This window comes from Arctopsyche grandis, chromosome 2 (genome assembly GCF_051622035.1).
Source record: "Arctopsyche grandis isolate Sample6627 chromosome 2, ASM5162203v2, whole genome shotgun sequence".
NCBI classification, from domain to species: Eukaryota; Metazoa; Arthropoda; class Insecta; order Trichoptera; family Hydropsychidae; genus Arctopsyche; species Arctopsyche grandis.
In genome coordinates this window covers 28674186-28695205 of record NC_135356.1, presented here as the reverse complement: position 1 = coordinate 28695205, position 21020 = coordinate 28674186, and the positions used below count along the sequence as shown (strand labels likewise).

The window sequence follows — 21020 nt, the reverse complement described above, 5'->3', positions numbered from 1 at the left end:
CCAGATGATTTTCACCCATTAATTATAATAACGACTTTACTTATAGGCGTGTAATTAATTGTGATCAAAACGAACGGAATGTGTATTAGATAATGTTTTTTTTCTATTGGCAATATTCGAAAACAACAATTTTAGTTTACTAATCAAAAAGATTTATCTACAAGGGAACAATAACCTATAAGGTTTATCTGCTATAGAGATCTGTGGGTAATTGGATTATTAGTCACATTGCGATCGCCCAAGACAATTTTTGCCATGAAAATCGCGAATACGGAATATTTAGCACTCGAGTTTTCGTTAGTATGATAGTTATCGTTGGTATGATGTACTTTCGTTAGTATATTTTCTAATTCATAAAAATGTCATGGATATGTTTGTAAAAGTACCAATTAATCTCAAATAAGACGAAATTTTGGCAGAAAAGTTATCCTAGGTATGTAAATTTATTTTGTCAATACAAACTAAACTTATTTTGCTCTCTATTTTCTGCATCTTTAAGTGCGGCGCACTTTAGTCGGGGTTGTATTGCGCGCTAGAATCCCGCGCGCTAACATCGGTGCGCAAAAAAGCGTAGACATAGAGTGGTGCCCTGCACGTTTATTTAGATAGATTTGCACATGTAATAAAAATGCTAGCACGCCTTATCTAAGCCAGGCCAAATCTCACCCCTTGGAGTATTTTCTGTGATATATTCCTTGTTTTGACAGAGTTAGATAGTGGTGATTCCCATATTTGAAGAAATGTAGGAGAGATTTGTCGAAAAAATAAAATCGAACGAATTAACAATGTCATAAGACACACCCATTCACAGCTGGAGTATACTTAGGCATGCCATGCCGTACGATTCTGTGTACCGCGCATTAACGTCGAGGTGCCATGGAGATCGTTGTAGAGGATAATGGAGCAAAAACCAATCGGATCAACATACGATTTATCCACCGTAAAGACATGTGTACGATCTTTGTCAGAATCCTTAGTACGGAGAACAGAGCAAGAATTATTGTGGTCCATAAATGAAACGACTTGTCTGCCGTAAAGAACGCTGTCTTCAATTTTTACATCTTTCGATTTATTCAAACTATACATACAATATACGTATATATAGAATAACTTCTTCTAGATAGATAGTTGCAGGGACGTCATTTCAGCTTTTAATTTCGGGGTGGCAGGCAAAAATTGGTCAAATAGATTTTTTTTTTCAAATTTTTTTTTTATATCGTAATACAAATGGAAAGTATTCTTTGCATACACCTCATTGAGTTTTGAAATATAAAAAATAAGCTTATTTTTGGAAAAACATTATGTAAACATATAAAAAAGCGCCGCAGACGAAAATTTTTTTCCAAAAATCTTCACATGGTCAACAAAAATCGTCCATCAAACTGTGTCACTAAAAAACTATCAATTACATTAATTTCTACCGACTGTCTTTACTTTATCTATGTATGTACATACATATGTATGTAGGTAATAACAATAGATGAAGTTTTGAGATCATGCAAAAATTCAAACTCGGAATCGATCACTGATCACGTTTCTGATTGTCTTTTTATTATTTTTATAATTTTATATATGTACATATATATAAAAGGTTTTATGTTTTTCTCGGAAGCTTTTTGGCGTATTGAACTGATGTTTCATATCTAGAATTTTAAACTTAATGCCAAGTTATATATAAAATTTCGTGAACACCCGTTAGCCGACAGTAGCGGTTTACCGGATTTTTCTTCCACTATTTTAATCGACCTTTCAAATATCTGTGCTCTTCACGATTTCAGGTATAATTCCTTGTATTAATGTGATGAAAATATAATAAAAAAAATCATTAAATTTAATTAACCAGAAGTGGGATTTTCAAAAATGTTGTGAACACACGGTTTTTTTTACCACACCCCTGAACGTATCAAGCTGTAGATTTATATTTGTATTATTTATGTACCAACATTGATAAGATAATTTTATTAAATAACTAAAACTTTTTTTGGACCGAATTCGTTACACATGAAGATGAAATCCATCTCATTCGTTGTTTTGTGTGAGAATGGGCGTCTGAAAATAAAAATACGAGAAATAAAATCATTTTTGATTGAACAGATTCAGTAAAATATTAATTTAAAACCTTTCTTGAAAACAAAAAATAAATACGAACTTTCGGTAAAATAAACGTTACACATCTATTTTTGAGACAAAATAAAGTAAATGAGACCTTTCTAACGATTCGCTCCATAAGATGAACAATTTCTAAAAATTTTACCAAAGGCTTAAAATCTTTTTTTTCAAAGCACGTAGCAGCGATTATTTTATTAGTTACTAAGCTACCCAAAAGTAGCATAAGAAATAAACGTAGCATTCATACATCCATAGTATCTCATTAATCATTAAATTCATAATATTTTATAAATTCACAGTATTCCTAAATTTAGGGGGGGCCAAGTGCCCCCCCATGCCCCCCCCAAATGACGTCCCTGAAAAAATTGCACGTGTTTAATGCACGTGCAGATTAACAGTGGGAAATACCATCGTTGACTTTCACTTAAATTAAATCTTCTTGCAATTGTATTTTCGGTTCCGTTAATTCTACGAAGGGAAGTCATAAACAAATTACCGTTTCAGTTGTAAATAAAATGAGGTGCACCTTTCTAACAATTCGCTCCACAGGTCGAACAATTTCTAAGAATTTTAACCAAGGAATACTATTTAACAAAACAAAATATAACCTTTTTTTTTACAAAATAGAACCTTTATTTCTGGCCTAGTCTATGCTACTCAAAAGTAACATAACATAACAATGATATTATTTAATAAATCTTTAAATTCTTACTGCTTTCTAAATTCACACTATTCCAAAACTAAGGCATGGCAGCTGACATGCCATGCCCCCCCCCCCCCCCAAATGACGTCCCTGAACTATAATAGTTGAAACTCTACTTCCAACTACATATGTACATACATTACTCATTCAAATACAGACAGCCTTATATCGACTCTCAAGAACCAAAACTTCTGGCCGTCTAGTATTTTAAAGTCGATGAATAATTGACAATGCATACATAGAAATAGTGAGGATGCTATGCATGCATATTCGATTCAGTGATTGGACGTCGACTTCTTGCTATTTGATCACTATTTCCTTGTCCTCGATGAATTATTGATGCAAGAAATATGTAAGTGTCAAGACGGCATTATTAATTTGCGATGCTAACGGCTTAAGCGCACTATTAAAATTGGTATGTTATTAACGTGAAAAATCAATCATTTAAAATGGCAATTTCGTTAATGTTTTCTGAATAAAATAAATAATCGCTTTGAAATTTCAATAATTGGTTTTGAAATTTCGCACGCTCATTCTACATACATAAATACCATAACGTGGGAACCCCCCCACATTGGCCTAACGGGACTCAGTAAGTACCCGCTAGAATTCGCAGAACCCAGGCGAGAGCGTGAGACTTTAAACTCTACGTGCTTAGACAATAGATACATAAATGGATCGGGGGAGGTGTGGTGAGAAACTTGTCCTTTATAAGGACATACGCCATATCAGATTATTCTGGAGCGAGCGCTGGTTACGTGTAGACCTCCTGAACCATTCAATAAATGCTGTGAAGCGATTTTGGTATTTTTATTTGCATCCCAAATCCATCCCTACGCAACAATACATAAAAAATTCCCAAAATAAAAAGATTTCATTTAAAGATTTACGGAATAAAACAAATATTTTTTTCATTTGCTTCTCTTTATTTCTCAGATCATTGATCATGAAATATAATAATACACTAACTAAACATCGATTGATTACATACATACATACGTGCATATAAATAAATGATTGACTTCAGGTGGAAATAAATAATTGTTTTAGAATTTGAATATCAATACAAGTTTCATTATAAACACAAACCAAGTACGTTGAATACATGAACAATAAAAGCTACACCAATAGAGTATATGATCACACCCTTATTAAACCTTATTCAGGGTTGTCATATCTGACTTACGAAAATACGTATACTTTAAATAATACCATTCAAGTACAGGCTTTTTATTTATTTTTAAAAAATACCCGAAAGATACATACATGTGTGAAAAATGAACCATCTATGGATCAAAGATCGTGAGGTCGAAATCATTACACTAGGATCATAATTTTCAATGAAATAAACATTCAAAATAATCATAAAAAAGGTGTCTTATATAATATATGTAAATTGAACACGGACATAAAATTTAAATTACTCCTTGGAGGTCTTGGCGTCTTTGGATTTCATGAAATACGTTAGCAGGTCAATTGGCAGCGGGAATACAATGGTGGAGTTCTTCTCAGCTGATATTGTGTTTAGGGTCTGGAAACAAAATAATTTGTTATCGTATACATATATAATAACTGTTTAATGCGTGCGCGCGCGCGCGCGCGTGTTTGAATGTTGTTAACATGCTCCGTCTCTCTTTCTCCCCTTGGAATCGTATATCGTGGAAAGAGACGCGGTACATCACTTCGTTCACATCAGCGGCCGACAAAAACAAAATAATTTTTTCAAAAAAATTAATTCAATTTTAAATTATTATTATTAATTATGTGCGTGGTAGACATCATCATTTGGTGGCTGGTCTCCTGCTCGTACATTTCTTTTTCGAATGGCTCCTATTCCAAGAGCTATTCGACTGAATGTAATATTTTCCATTTTAGTGACCGTAAATTGTCGGATATTATTCTAACCCATTTGTCTGGTAGTCTGCGCTCATCATTGTTTTCATGATTGGTTGAGATTTATGAGTGGAATTTTGATTTATTCTCTTCCATTCGGGCCTCACAGGGATGTTTTTTATTTACAAGTTGGTTCTTATTTATCGGAACTGGCAGTAGGTGCAAGACATTTTTTATGTTATATTTTATTATTTGATATTTTTACTTTATCTGCTATTATTAAATGCTATTGCTTTTTTATGATTACGTATAAATGTATTTTTGTCTGTGTATATATGTATGCATATGTGTATATATTTATTTTTCATTCTATTCTAAGACATTCTCTTCTTTGTAAGTAGTAACAATAGATGAAATTTTGTGATCATGCGAAAATTCGAACTCGAGATTTTGACTGATTCGAACTCAGAATCGATTACTGATCACGTTTTCATGATCTGGAAAAAATGTGTGTTTGTATATTTTGGAGTTTTTTTGAGCACCGTTAGTCCTATCGAACTGAAACTTAGTATCGGTTACTGAAATTCTTATCGACATAACGTAATTTTTTTTCGAATTTTTGGGTTGCCCGGAAATGGTACCTCCCCTTATAGGTGTCCTCTTTTTTTTAAGTTTTTGAATTCAATTATCTCCCAAGCCGCTGACTGATTCGGACTGAATTTTTTTTACATGTAATATAAATAACAATATTTATAACCTTATATTTTTTAAATATTTTTATCTGAACCGAAAGTAGTACTTTTACTATAGAGAATCGAAGTTTTTTATGTTTTTCTCAGAAACCGTTTGGTTTATTCAACTGAATCATATCTAGTTTTAATTTGCAATTATTATTATCCGCTATTTTATAGCTTATAATTTTATATGATTATGTAAAATGTGTTGTTTGAGTATGTTTTGTTTTTGGCATGTCTAATTTCTATACTTATTATTTTGTTTCTTTTCTGTTATGTTTTTGACCATTTTGGCGCATTAGGAATTCCTGTAATGCTACAATGGTACAAACTTTAAATAAATAAATAAATAATGATCGGCACATTATATTATCGGCTATATCTACTGTTTGACTATATCTACTTTTAAATAAATATAATGTAGTTTACCGTCTATCGATCATTCATAATTACATAGACTACTATGTATTATTGAATTCTTGGAAAATATTACTGACCACTTATTGAACGAAACTGACGGTTTAATTGTATACTATATTATGTATAGAATTTCTATGTATAGAACACTATAATGTAGCTGCTTCACTATAATTAGTAAGTGTAAGTTTAAAAGTAAGTTATAACGAACGAAGAATAATTACACGGTTAGATGTTTGTAAGTACATACATACATACATACATACATACATACATACATACATACATACATTGTGCGAGTCGACCCATTCTAACCATGTATTATTCAACGATTGCCTTGCCTTTTTTATAGGTCCTATGAAGGTATCGATTTGTCGTCCGTCTTATGAAATTGGTTCTACATATTTTTTTGTCTGTCAATCAAATTTGACCCGAGTCAAAACCGAACGAACACTGGAAAAGCCCCACGTGCACTTAATACCTACGTTTATACATACATATGTATATAAATTTATAAATACATTTATAAATTTATAAATTTATAAATTTATTTATACATACTTAATACATACATATGTATATAAAAGATGCGTCAAAGGTCCCTTAACTAACAAAAAAAAAATCGGATATAAGGTCACAAAACAAAATTAGATATTGAAGAGCATGAGAGCATTTGTTAATACTACGAGAGGATTTTCGATACAAGTTGAGCGCAATTGGAGAGAAACTTACACAAAACAAAAGTTCTACTTCCGGTTGTCGGATTTTGTTCAAATTTTTTTATTACTTAAAATCACTATAAATATTATACACAATATACATATTTCAAGAAGATTAAAATAATTTAAAATGTCAAAATAAAATAATGAAATATTGTTTTAAAAAAAAATACTACTTCCGGTTTACGAATTCTGACCGAAACCATATCAGCTCTAAGTTACTAAATAAAGAATACAAATATAAATCGTTCAGGGGTGTGGACAGAATCGTGGTCACAACATATTTGACTTTTCTAAGAGGGAAAATTCCGGCTTATTAAATTAAAGTGATTTTTTTTTATTTTCATAACATTAATACTTGAATTTTTTCGTGAAGAGGACACATGTTTAAGGGGTCGAAAAATAGTGGAAGCAAAATTGAACAAGAGAAAACTACCACTTCTGATTGACGGATGCTTACCAAATTTTATACATAACTTGGTATTAAGTTTAAAATTCTATGAAATTTTAGTTCAATAAACTAAAAGGTTTCTGATGAAAAAATTTAAAAAACCTTGATTCTCTAGACTAAAAGTACTACTTCCGGTTCAGGTAAAAATATTATATAAAATTTATAATTTTTATTAAATGTAAAAAAAATTCAGTTCGATTTGGTTAGCGGTTAATTGAATTCAAAAACTTAAAAAAAGGGGACACCTATAATTAGAGGTAACATTTTCGGTCAAATTAAAAATTTGAAAAAAATTTGCATTGTGTCGATAAGAATTTCAGTTACTAATACTAAGTTTCAGTTCGATTAGACTAACGGTGTAAAAAAATCCCCAAAATACAGATATTTTTTCTAGATCATGAAAACATGATTAGTGATCGATTTTTTTTTTACATAGATAAAGTAAAAAATAAATATACATTATAAATAATATCCGATTGACAACCGCGAAAGGAAGGCTATCCTTCACAGTTCATCCGAAGAGAGAATCCTTCCGGGAAACCTCTTTAGAGCCAGGCCGCACCGGGTGACTTGTTCGGTAATTTTGTTGTGCGACCAGATCAAATGTATGCAGTTGTATAATATATAACTTACTGGTCGCGCAAGCAATAAAGTCAGCTGATGAGCGAGATCGGTTGCCGGCATTTGGTCTAGTCACGATGATTTTACAGACCAGTTCCAGTACCAGTACCAGACCAGATTCCAGCTGCAGTACCAGACCAGACTAGATTCGTTCAAAATGCATAGCTCGGTGATTAGTCTTCGGCGAAAAAATACTACATAGAAGAAACTATGTAAGCACTTATTTATAAACTCATTTCGGAAGATATACAAAAAATTGTTAAATAAGGATTTTTAGTGCACCTTGTGTGTATACTCGTAGGTACATTCATACATACAGGTCTATTAGCTACAGAAGGCGCGTGCACAGTACTCATACAAATGCATTTTTCATATACAGGCTGTTATTTATATATTTTATTTCAACCGATCGTGTAATGTTTTTAAGATCTATGATATAATTTGGGTGGCATATTTATTTAATATTTTAATACGTACCACGAATAAAATGATAAATAGCATTTTTTTAAATTATAAGTAAAACAAACGTACGTATGCAAAAATTAATACGAATTAAAAAATGAGAAAAAAATATAGGATATAAATTATATTAAACAGGAAATAAGTGATTTTAAAAGTGTTCGAATTTTGATAATAATGCAGTCCTTTTCATTATTATGTATAGACATTCTTCTTTGTCGGCTAGTATTAAGTCCCGACCGTTACAAATATAATAAAATAAATTCGCAAAGAAAGCGCTACACTTTGTTGTTTATTTGCTCACTTCAAATTTGTTTACTGTTGGGTGCCTAGACCATCAAAATATTTTTTCATTATTTTGCATAGAATTGTTTGTCGGCTTCAGAATTTTGTAGCTAAGTCAGAACTTGTCATAAATAATAATAAAATAAACTTACAAAAAAAATATTGCGGCGATCTTTGGATAATGCCGCAGTACATTTACACCCAGAAAGTCTACCCGAACCGGAAGTGTTTCTAATCTAAATAAATACATTGTTCATTTTATAATCTTATTTTTGAATTTCAATTTCAAACTTTTCTATTATAAGACTTTACTTTTACTACTCTACTACTAAACGTACTTCTAGTTTTACTAACCTTTTCTGATTTTCTTTAATTCGTTACTTCTTTGCTCGTTTTGGATAGTCTTCTGTTTCTATACAATGTCGTATCATAATTCTTCTACGCCACTTAATTCTCCATCACTTGAAGAATCCATATATTCGCTATCAGAATATTCTACTTTTATAATGTCAATGAAATTGTCCGTTAAATTATCGAGTTTTGGTTCCAGTTCAATAAATTTTTCTTCATGTTTCCAAGATTTTGTGAGCTTCCAAGATTTTATCAAGTACAAACTCTTGATGATTTTGTTTATTGTTTTTTATTATAGGATATAGGTTGTGTCGTTGATGGCTCCGATATTGAAGGTTGCGATGTTGGCGGTTTATTAGCCACCACAAATTGATTTCGTACTTCACAAACAATTCGCTGAACACTTCTTTTAGAAACACCAGTCGCTTCCGCAGTTGAAGCATATAAATTTTTCATAAAACTATTTCTTTCGTCACTTTCACTATTCAATACACAATCCATGAAATAGTTGAAAACATTATACACAATTTCGCGAGATTGTCCCGTTAGTGTTTTCCCAGATCCAATTTTATTACAAAGCATTTTATTATCATATATCCACTAATTCTAATGAACTAACTCCAATTAACCAATTAGCAAACAATATAAGAACGCGTTACGTCAGTTTGTGGGGGTTGATCGGTGACTGACCAGTGAAACTGGAAAAAATCACCCTGTAGTGCACACTTGATCACTGAGCAAAAATCACCGAGCAATACAAAAAATAATTGTTGTTTCTGTCATGCTCGGAAAGTGGGTGCGTATGAAAGGGACCAACTGATTGTCCTAGAAAACAGATACAAAAAATCTTATTCATATCTTCACGGATACAATATACGTGTTTGTATTGGTACGTGCCAGCTTTCGTTGCACGAGCTATACAGTCCCTGACCAGAATATTACGCCACCCCTCTCGAGATGCGTTTGGGTAAATTTGTCACGGTCGTAAATAACTCATTATGGGAACTTTTGGCCTCATTTTTTTTGTGATCTTATCCTTAAATGCAACTCTATTCACTAGCAAAAAATATCGGTGGATTATCCCTCAAAAGGTCTTCAAAAACAAAAGAAAGATGTTTGAAATCGGTTTGCGTCTGAATTTTGTTCAATATTGACGTGCGTTTCCGTTAAAATCATTCATTATTTTGTGAAAAGCACTGTGTTTTTTTCTCTTTTACTGCAACTTTATCATATTTCTAAGGTAAGTTGGTATTTAATATCTCGATGGAATATCTCGAAAAAGACATGGATGTATCCTTACAACATGCGATACATTTGAAACAGGTAGCGGTCTTTCTCTCTTTCTTTCTTGGTTTTAATTGTGTACGTTGAGCGAGATACACAAGGATGCGAAGTTTCTAATAATCAAATAATTTTTCAATATGTATCATAAACATTTTGTATGCATTTCAGTTGCATTTAATTTATTACACGAATTCGTGACGTCTCGTGACCTATATAATTGAAAGCGGATTTCTATTGTTTTTTGCCATTTATTTTAAGTCTGCAAAATGATATCGGACAGTGAAAGTGGCGAAAGCGAAATAACAGCTCCTCGCCGAGGAACTCGACAAATCAGCAGCTCTACTGATTCTGAAAATGAATTTATCGACAATAATCAATTCCCAAGTAATAACTCCTTATATGACTTTGACAACGAACCCGAAATTTACTTTGATGATGAACCCGAAATTGAAGAGCTTTTATTTAAAAAATTGATAAATATTTATAAAGCTTGATTGAAAAATAAATATAAATACGTATATAAAAAAAATGTTTCGTGCCACTGATGCGCTGGCGGCTCAAAGAAAGTATTGAAATACGACAATTAATGACGACAACAACGATCGTCGTAGCAATCTTCGTCGATTTCAAAACAACGATTTATCGTTGTTGTAGCAGTCAAGGGGTTAAAGCTACCGTTCTGTTAATCTGGCGATTTTAGAGCGGATGCACCAAACCCGTGTATAAGAATGTTCAATTGTGCTATATAAAGTACATTAACACTAAATTTAGCATAGGACTATGTATGTGTCTCATCCCACATTAAATTTTAATTAATTTTATTTTATTTAAATTGACACAGATACAGAATAAAATGTAAAAAAAGAAAGCAGTAGAGTGAGAAAAAAAAATACAAATATAAATGAAAATATTATATTCCATGTGCAGTGAGCACCACATGGTAATATAAAGCAAACAAAAAATAAAAATTACAAAAACATTAAAATTAATAAACAATGAATGACAATGAAGGTGAATTTATTTCAAAGTGGTAAACATCGTTTCTATTTCATTTGTCCTTCTATGCTAAATAGGTTAGTCGTCTGATTAAATATTAAACGTGCATATGTATATGTATGTATATGTGCAAGTATAACTTTATCCAAAAATAAAACTAGTAGGCTTTTAATTAAATTAATTTCATCGAAGCGGCGCACCCCTTGACATTTTGTTTACATATTTAATGCATGACTCAATTTAGTTTCACCTGTAAGTATCGGAGTTGTAGAGCAGCTGGGGAATCGCCGATGACTTCTGAAGCTTCTCGCAAAGCCCTGGATGCCTTCTGTTCACCTTCGGCAGCTATCACCTTGGCCCTAGCTTCTCTAGCGGCTTCGGCTTCAGCAGCCATGGCCCTCTGAAGTTGCACCGGAAGCCTCACGTCCTTACTTCATTTGTAAAGTATCAAAATAATTAATTAGCTCCCTCCATAATCTTTCACTCATCATCTACAGCCCCCCACCATCCACTGCTGGATGAAGGCTTCTCTAACACACTTCCAGTCATCTCTGTTTGCGCAACTCTCATCCATTTCACCCCACACATTTCGTTTACCCATCTTCCCGCGGTCTTCCTCTTACCCATTTGCATTCTCTCGGGTACTATTGTAGCACTTATTTTGTCCACCTTTCATCCATTCAACTAACCACATGGCCCGTCATTTCAATCTCTTAACTCTACCCACTGTGTTCACTACCATTGTCATACTTCTCACCCACGTGTTTTCCTCGTTATGCCAAGCATACTGCGTTCCATACTTCTTTGAGTGCATTGGACTTTGTGTAGCATTTTGGTGTCCAAGTTTCACATCCATACGTCATCACTTGCAAAATGCATCGATCGAAGATCTTTTTCTTCAGGCAGAGAAGCATTTTGGATTTAAAAACAACATTCATTCGTCCAAATGCACTCCATCATAATTTCATACGTATCTTTATCTCTTCATCTTTACTATTGGATATGTCAATTATTTGACCTATATATAAATAATCATTTACTACTTCTACTGGTTTATCATCTAATGAAATGCTATCAGGCATACAATAGCTCATAATTTCACATTAATCCGTGTTCTACCAACTACTCCTGCAATTCCTTTTTTATATATGTAAATCTTTTCATATTGATCCATCTTGTTGTTCATTTTCTTGCTTTATAATGCAATTATCTATTTGGTCATTTTTCTTAGTATTGTAACGTAGAGTGATTGACGCTCGTCAACTACTGGTTTACTTAGCGGTGATCACTTAATCTCATGTTCACAACAATAAGTGAAATTAACAAGTAGAAAAGAAGACGAGTTTGGTAGTCGACTTTTCCTTTTCTTTTTAGCATATAACATCATATAAGAATTGAATTGTGGGACATGTAGCCAAGAAAATGGATACCCAGAATCAGAGAAATGTAAATATAGTAATTTCATTGGAAGATTCATGCATATAATTAGAACGAGGATATCTATGTACATACATATGTATGTACATAGATATCATGTAGGTAGAATCTTTTTCTCAAATCTGGCATATATGATGATAAACTTGGGCATCTTTCTTTCTTGGGCAAAATTTACATACGCTTGGAATAACAAGAAGTCATCCGAATAGTGCACAAGTACATATGTAGATATGAAGCTAGACTTAGAGATTAGTAATGGGTAGATTCAGTGGCGGATTATCGCACAGAGAAATTGGCGCATATCTGTGGCCTTCAAATTGAAGGGGCCTCCAAATCGATGATTTTTTGTTGTTCAGTGTTTACAACGCGTCAATTTTACAAATAAACCGTTAGAAAATATGCAGCACAAGTTGTTGGGAACAAAATTGATAAAATGTCTTGTAGAGTTTAAAAAAAAACGAGAAATGAATTCAAAGAAATCGAAAAAGATGCCAACATTTTAACTGGAAATCAGCAATTTAAAGACACTAGACGTAAAAAAAGAAAACTTTATTGTATTTACAAATTGTTCATAACTTTATTTGTGATGCATTAATTTCGGAAATAACAAGAAGAAGTTGAAATGAAAATGAATTTAACGAATGTGTTGAACGAATAATTTCAAAATGTAAAAATGACATTGACGCTAGATATTTTAAAGATGAAATTGTATATTTTATGGCATGTGTCAAAAGTGAAAATATAATATTACGAATCCTGTCGATATTTATAAATTATTAATTCGAGGCTTAATGTCTTGAACTCTGAAAGCCACTATAGTGGCTTTCGGGTATTCGGCTGCCAGCTCGGAAAGCCAGTATAGTGGCTTTGTTAAGCGGCTACTTTGGAGCTTTATTTTTAATATTCATTGGCAAATTTTTGAAGGTTTTATTTTACAATAGTGTACTTAAAGGATACGAGATGCTAGAAAATGTATAAATAGGATAATTACAGTAAAGGGCTAGCGTCTATATTTGCATTCTTTACCTGCTTCTACATTTGAGTGCGCCGTTTTATTTGGGCAGTCGGTATCGATACATTGTGCTCTAAGAAGCTATTTTCGATGGGGTGACCATAATTTTACATAATGATAAAAACGCGAAATATATTTTGCACCATGAATCAACTTAATAAAAGTTCTACGGAATATACATATGATGTGATAGCGACGTGCTCGGCAATATTAGTGCATATGGTGAAATAATAAATACAAGTGTTGGCAACATTGACATTTCAGTTTTAAAACTGTTAGCTAAAATCACATTTTCTATTCGTTACCTACTAGAAAACTTCCAAAACCTAGAAGACTTCCAAAATGATAGTGATGATAACTATTTTGTATTTGATAATGTAGAAAATTTTGACAGTGGAAGTGGCATTCAACCCCAACCAAGTAAAAAAAAGCGCTATGTTGATACCGTTAAGCGATAGTGAAGATGATATCAGAGATACAAACAGTGATAATTGGTCGATTTTAAGTAATCATATTTTCAACCAAAAAAATATTATTTTTCGGTTGAAAATATGTTTTTTAGGAGTGTCTTCAAAAGAGATCGTTTTCTACAAATATTTCGGATATTACAACTCAAAAATAATAATGTAGAACACAATGGCTTTTTGAATCATTTAGATGCTAAATGCAGACAATTAATTATACCGTGCAGAGACATAGTGGTCGATGAGTCCGTCGTGAACTTCAAAGGCAAGATTTGTTTGAAAAGTGTAAAAAAATAGTGATCAAAAACACCGTGTATCTGTTAAATCTAATCTTTTCGTCTTTGCCCGCCTTCTGGGATGATCCAGCTTTTTTTTTCGATGTGTCCTACAAGTAGGTAACGAATAGAAAATATGATTTTAACTAACAGTTTAAAAACTAACCAATAGACACTTTATGAGGGTGGGTACGCATTAAAATACAATGAGTAAACAGACAATAGCTTTGTATCCTTGGACCCAAACTGCCTAACGAACTATAGGGTAGGTATGAAAACATTTCTATAGGCATATTTTAAAAGTTAAAAGTTCTAGTAATAAAACTCATTTATTATACAAAACTGCTGTCATAAATAATACAAGAAATGTAAAACTCATCATTTAGTTCGATTTGGTAATTATGATGGTTTGAAATAATTGAATTTAGTGACTATATTCGAAAAATGCTATACCAATTCAACATCATGTTATTATGGTCACAATTGGAGACGAATAGATGTCCCAAAATAACTAAGCAAAAAATTTAGTTTTTATCTAAAAAAAAAATTGCGTATTTTTTGTTAAAATGAATTCACCAATTTGATCTTCGACATAATTTAATAATATGAACAAATAAAATTAAAAAAAAATATATATAATTTTTTCCATCCTAGAGTAGACTAGTGGTGAAGAGAAATTCCAATAAGAGTGCAAAGTCAACGTTTCCGAATATTAAAAAAATTTTAATTATATTCCTAACGCTTCCTATATGTAATGCAAGTGGCGAACATTCATTTTCAGTTTTGAAACGAGTTAAAAATAATTTAAAGAATTCGATAAATCTAGATAACTTAAATCATTTAACATCGATGTTCATTGAAAGTGTTGTGGTGAATTTATTAGATTGTGATAGTATAATAGATAAATTTGCGGCACCATAGCTCGAAAAGTTCCACTTTAAAATGTTTTTCTTGTTATTATCAGTTCATATCGTTTATACATATTTATAATATTATATAACTTATGGAATACATAGCAAAGCAAATGTGTTTCTAGAATGTAGTGATTATATGTATATACTATATACAAAAGCGACGCTTTTCATTACTTTTTATGACAAAGAAATAAATTTATAAACTTGGGCGTAGTTCACTGATTCAGCAATTGTTTATCAGTTTAGGGGTTGTGGATTCAAATCCCGAATGAAATCGAAAAATTAGTCGACTTTCTTAGTGGTTACGAATATACCTATCAATTTTAGTAAGAACTGGGTGATTATAAAAAAAATCTAACTGTTTCTCGTTAGCTGGTTTTATCTGACAGATGATGGTCGAGGTGCTTCCATACGAAAATTCAACCTACTTACTGTGGAATGGATTGTGATTGTTGAAATATTAAACAATTTTAAAATCTTCCTCTGGGTACCAGCTACATGGTCAGCTCAAGTGTTATTAACATGTAACGGAGATGATTTGAGAAATATTTTTATCTCCAGTAGTTTTATCTTCATTGCCTATTGGATCTAAAAAATGGGTGGGAGTGAATTGTGATTTAATCAACAATCCATTCCCACCTAATTTTTGTCAGACCCAATAGGCAAACAAGAAACCACTGGAGATAAATACATTTTTCAAATCATCCCTACTAGATGTAAAATATGTTATACTTAAGCTGGCTATGTAGTACCCAGAAGAAATTTGAAAATTGACTCACATTTCAACCCGCTCCACTTTGATACCCCAGGCTTCAGTAGCTTCGTCCAGACATGCTTGCATGGTACCAGATATAGTCTCGCGCTCGCTGAGGATCTCATGAAGAGGTCTAGTGCCCATGGTGTTCCTCAGGGTAGTCTGAGCCAAGAGCCGGGTCGAATGATGGGCGTTCTCCACGTTGGCGATGGACACGGTGGCATTGGATACACGATAGTACACAACTGCATCCACGGAAACAGTCACGCTGTCCTTGGTGAGGACTTCCTGAGGAGGGACATCGTAGGTCCTGGTGCGAAGGTCCACCCTGGCGTAAGCGTCGATGCACGGCAGAATAAAGAATATACCTATGAATAGTTAATATGGTGTCATTAAAAATGCTAATAGCTCAGAATAGGGAAGAAAAAGGATCGATGGCCGCATCTACACATATATGTATGTAGGTTTTGACATCACGCGATCTGCATACTCGCTAACCCAGTAAATTTAACCGATTGAGTAAATCCATATATCGAGGGTGTTCATAATTATAGTGGAGCATGAGAATGTGTATACATTTAAAATAATAAACAGCAATTTAAAAAGGAAAACTTGGTTGAGAAGCAGTGAAATAATAATAATAGTGTTTGTATCTCACGAAGGTATATTTTGCAGAATTTACTAGACAGGTTTAAAACCTAATATTATCTTTAACTGGTGCGAATTACATCTAATATATAATTTGGAAAGAGACTTTGTATGTATGTATGTAAATATGTATCCTTCGTCGTCGTCCGTAGATCGGTGACGTCATCGATGGGGCACAGCTCCATGGGGCCCCAAAGGGGGCGCAGGGGGGCGCAGCCTTATGGGGCGAAGCCCTAAACGGCAACTGATCATGGGGGCGAAGCCCTAGACGGCATTTAATCATGGGGGCGTGGAGGGGCGAAGCCCTAAAAGGCATTAACTAAGGGGGGCGAAGCCCTAAACGGCAATTTATCATGGGAGCGCGGAGGGGCGAAGCCCTAAAAGGCATTAACTAAGGAGGGCGTAGCCCTAGATGGCCATTAATCATGGGGACGCGGAGGGGTGAAGCCCTAAAAGGCATTTACTAAGGGGGGCGAAGCCCTAGACGGCATTCAATCATGGGGGCGCGGAGGGGCGAAGCCCTAAAAGGCATCAGCTAAGGGGGGCGAAGCCCTAGACGGCATTTAATCATGGGGGCGCGGAGGGGCGAAGCCCTAAAAGGCATTAACTAAGGGGGGCGAAGCCCTAAACGGCAATTAATCATGGGGGCGCGGAGGGGCGAAGCCCTAAAAGGCATTAACTAAGGGGGCGAATCCCTAGACGGCATTTAATCATGGGGGCACGGAGGGGCGAAGCCCTAAAAGGCATTATCTAAGGGGGGCGAAGTTCTAGACAGCATTTAATCATGGGGGCGTGGAGGGGCGAAGCCCTAAAAGGCATCAGCTAAGGGGGGCGAAGCCCTAAACGGCAATTGCTCATGGGGGCGTGGAGGGGCGAAGCCCTAGAAGGCAAAAAAAAATTTTGAAAAAATGTTTTTTTTTTTTTTGATTTTTTAAATTTTTTTTATTTTATTTTTATTTTAAATTTAAATTTTTTTTTTAATATATATTTTTTTAATTAAATGTTTACTATTAACTGTCATGCTTAAGCGGTTTATATTATAAATACTGAGCGAAGCCGGGTAATACAGCTAGTATATTATAAAAGAAGCTGTATATGTATAGTATAGCTTTATGCCAGCGGTACTGTATACCATTTTTTTGAGTCCACGTTCCCAATAACTACGGGTTAAATATTGAAATATGAATAATTATAACATCTCCTTGCATGAAATAATGAACATTTTTACTAGTATGTATATGTATGTACATTTTTATATTTATGTATGTATGTATGTATGTGTATTTGTGTATACGTGTAAGTATTTGTGTATATATGGATGGTGTACATATATGTTTATATAACTGTCTTTGGCCAGGAAGGCGCATTGGGTTTACCTGTTAGGCCTTCTTGGTGTAAATTAAATAAAAAAATAAAAAAATAAAATATGTATAGATATGTGAAAGTTGACCAAATCTTATACATAAAACGAAAATGGCGTCTGTAATTCGTTTCCGATTGGTTGTCGTCAAAGTCGTTTCTGGCTGGATTGGTCAAAGACGTTTGTAATTGGTCGGTCGTTAAATAATATTATTTTTTTCGATTCAAGTAAATTTAATAAAAAAAATTCGCCATCTTTAAGCTGTTTATAATAAAAATACTGAGCGAAGCCGGGTAAAACAACTAGTTATTTATATTTTACAAAATTATTTGGCTTAGTGTACAGTTTAAAAAAAATTGCATATAATACTTACCTGGTCCTTTAGCTCCTCCCGATAAGAGTCTTCCCAATCTGAATATGACAGCTCTCTCGTATTCTTGAACGACCTAATTTTAATGAATAATAAAAACCTTGTAAGAATCATCCTTGAAATAATTTACTAGGCATGAATAATTTTAAATAAATAAAATGTGACGTAAATTTAAAGCCATTTTGCATAGTCATATTTTTTCGTCATATATATAATAAACTTAAAAAATACTATCATGTATATGCAACTAGAATCACATACAAACACATATCAGTTTTATCGTAAATGTCAAAAATGAATCTATCGCAAATGGTATTAGAATACATCGATTTTCGATTAACTCGATTGATATTAGCAAGAAAATGTCACAAATTATAATAATACGCTGTCTAATGCAGATATGCAAAGTTCTGTCTACTATTTTGTTGGTCATACAGATCAATCATACTTTTGAAACGTATGGTATTTAACGCGCGCTGCAATTATATTGTTTTTATGGGGGGGGGGGGGGGGGTGATGGGGATGATGGAATGAGGCACACATATACGCTTAACTTTTTATATACTTGTAATGAGATTATCGCACAAAAATTTTAACTAATTCTTGATGAATATTTCGATTTATTATTATAATACAAAGATACATATTTCAGAAAATTGGAAATTAGACATTAAGACAATTACACTTTGAAACACCGTTTAGCTGTAAATGTATGAACTTATGAACTTACGCTACCGCTCGTCAAGAAGTTTTACTTCAGAATGTTTTATTTACATTCGCGCCACACACGCTACAACTTCACATGTTAGTTGGATAAAATGATTCAATATTAGAAGACATTTTTTCGCACCTTCTCACATAAACCTTTTAATATATTTTTACACAAATTTTCATAAATACTTTCACTTGACTAAAAAAAATACGGTCAAGGCTGATTATTAATTATGCAAGTTACGGTCAAGGCTGAGTAATCTTGTAAGAAATAGGATTAAATAGAAAAATATATAGAAAGTTTGGAAAATGTATTTTTGGTATTTTTCGCCATTTAATACTGAATCGATTACATAAATAAGTTAAAAATTGTGTAAATATTTTACTAATTCAAAAAAATTCGCAGCATAGAAATAAAAAAAAAATTTTGCTAAAAGTATTAAGCAAATATTTATACATGCACAGTAAGCCATATTTTAATCGTTTTGAACAATACCATAATTTACAAAATATAGTTGAATATTTGGTCGCTATGCAGACCTACATTTCTTATTATTTAGAAGCATTAAATTTGGTATACCATTTCATGGTATTCTAACAAAAACCGTAGAATACGAAATTTTCTGAAAAAGTTCGATTTTTATAACTTCGCCATTTATGTATGTACATGTACACGAATTTTGTTTCTTCGCTATGCAAATCTACAGTATCCAAATCAAAAGCACCAAATTTGACATACTGTCTCGTGGTTATTTTAACTAAAACCGCAGATTCCAACATTTTTAGGAGATTACTTATTCCCCATTTTCAATTTTACTGGCCCGAGCAATGCCGGGCAATTCGTCACACGAGCGGGTAAAATTAGAGGAATACATATTAGTATATAAACAGATCAATATTTAGATTTTTTTGTAATTTGCGGTTTAAGTTAGAGCGCCATGAAATTACGCCAAATTTGCGTTATACATATAAACATATGAACAAACATTAATGTTTATTTCACCTATGCACAATATGTTATTTATTTATTTTATTAATTGAAAAATCAACAGACAGGATGTACAGAGATAGGTATAAAAACAGCTAAAAGTAAATAAATAATATATGTAACATCCGAGTCCAATAATAGATTTAAAATCGAATACGTCTTGAGTCAAAAATTTAATGTATTGTGAATAGGTTTTTGAGCTTTTTTTCCTATTATGCTGTAGATGTACACAATAAAATAATACTAACAAAAAAAAAATAATGTGCAAAATAAACACAAACGATCACTGGATCAGCAGCTATTAGAATAAACCTAAGATATATGTGAATACAATACATGAACAATAAAAATAATTTAAAAATCAAAACACAATAAACGAACGCAACACGAAATTCGCTAATGCCAATTAATGAAAAGGGTAAATAAATACTCACTTTGAAGCATATGAATAATGAAAATGGCATGGTCAAGACAACGAGTATCCATGATAGCACCGTCAGTATTTGACCGCAGAGTTTTGAATCTTGATCCGGTTCTTCATCCAGAATTCCCGGTTGCATACTGGAAACGATTCTCTTTCAGTCCGTTTTAATCGCTTGACTTACCGCTCATAACTTTCGAATCCAGGATATGGATGTAAAAGACAGCCGTCCGAAGTCGGTGCCGAATGCAAACTAACTGAAAGCTCCAATGGACACGTGTTACATTTTCTACATACTAGTGGCTGGTTGTGTCACAGCGATGCACAGTGGTCGCTTAATATCGAAAAACTATCGCAATATTGCTAACCATTTTCTGGTTGAATTCTGCTATATGTTATATCTCATCTCATATACTATATGTTATATCTCATATATAGCGCTTCATAACAGGGAGGTTTCAGTTTATTTCAAAATTTTAAGTAAACAAGAAGTGGTTTATTTACAAAATTGAAAATTAAATTGATCTAAAACGTCCTATATTACTTTAGACAGTATTACTACACAGATGTGAGACATGGACTCTGAAGACCAAGATGATCAGCCGCATCGAAACATTTGAGATGCGGGTCTACAGGCGTATGCTACAGATTCTGTGGACCAATTTTGATGATTATATAATAAGGAATAGAGATAAACACAGTTT

The 21020-nt window shown here is 33.0% G+C and overlaps 1 protein-coding gene across 1 annotated transcript; it reads right to left on the bottom strand.

Annotated features, from left to right (window-relative positions):
• Nucleotides 1-3724: 3724 nt before the first annotated feature.
• On the bottom strand, nt 3725-20571 carry LOC143922743 (band 7 protein AGAP004871). Its single transcript, XM_077446082.1, has 5 exons — nt 20330-20571; nt 18200-18272; nt 15844-16186; nt 11213-11393; nt 3725-4343 (listed from the first exon to the last, which is right to left on the bottom strand). Exons 1-5 carry the CDS (start codon nt 20453-20455, stop codon nt 4233-4235), a joined length of 834 nt encoding a protein of 277 aa, XP_077302208.1. The 5' UTR covers nt 20456-20571; the 3' UTR covers nt 3725-4232.
• Nucleotides 20572-21020: the final 449 nt, after the last annotated feature.

Bases quoted from the DNA above. Each gene is read 5' to 3' on its own strand.
- LOC143922743 (XM_077446082.1), bottom strand. From the start codon at position 20,455: ATGCAACCGGGAATTCTGGATGAAGAACCGGATCAAGATTCAAAACTC. The intron at 16,187-18,199 runs GTAAGTATTATA...AACTATTCATAG, and splicing joins GGGAGGAGCTAAAGGACCAG to GTATATTCTTTATTCTGCCG. The intron at 11,394-15,843 runs GTGAGTCAATTT...TTACAAATGAAG, and splicing joins AAAGTGGAGCGGGTTGAAAT to TAAGGACGTGAGGCTTCCGG.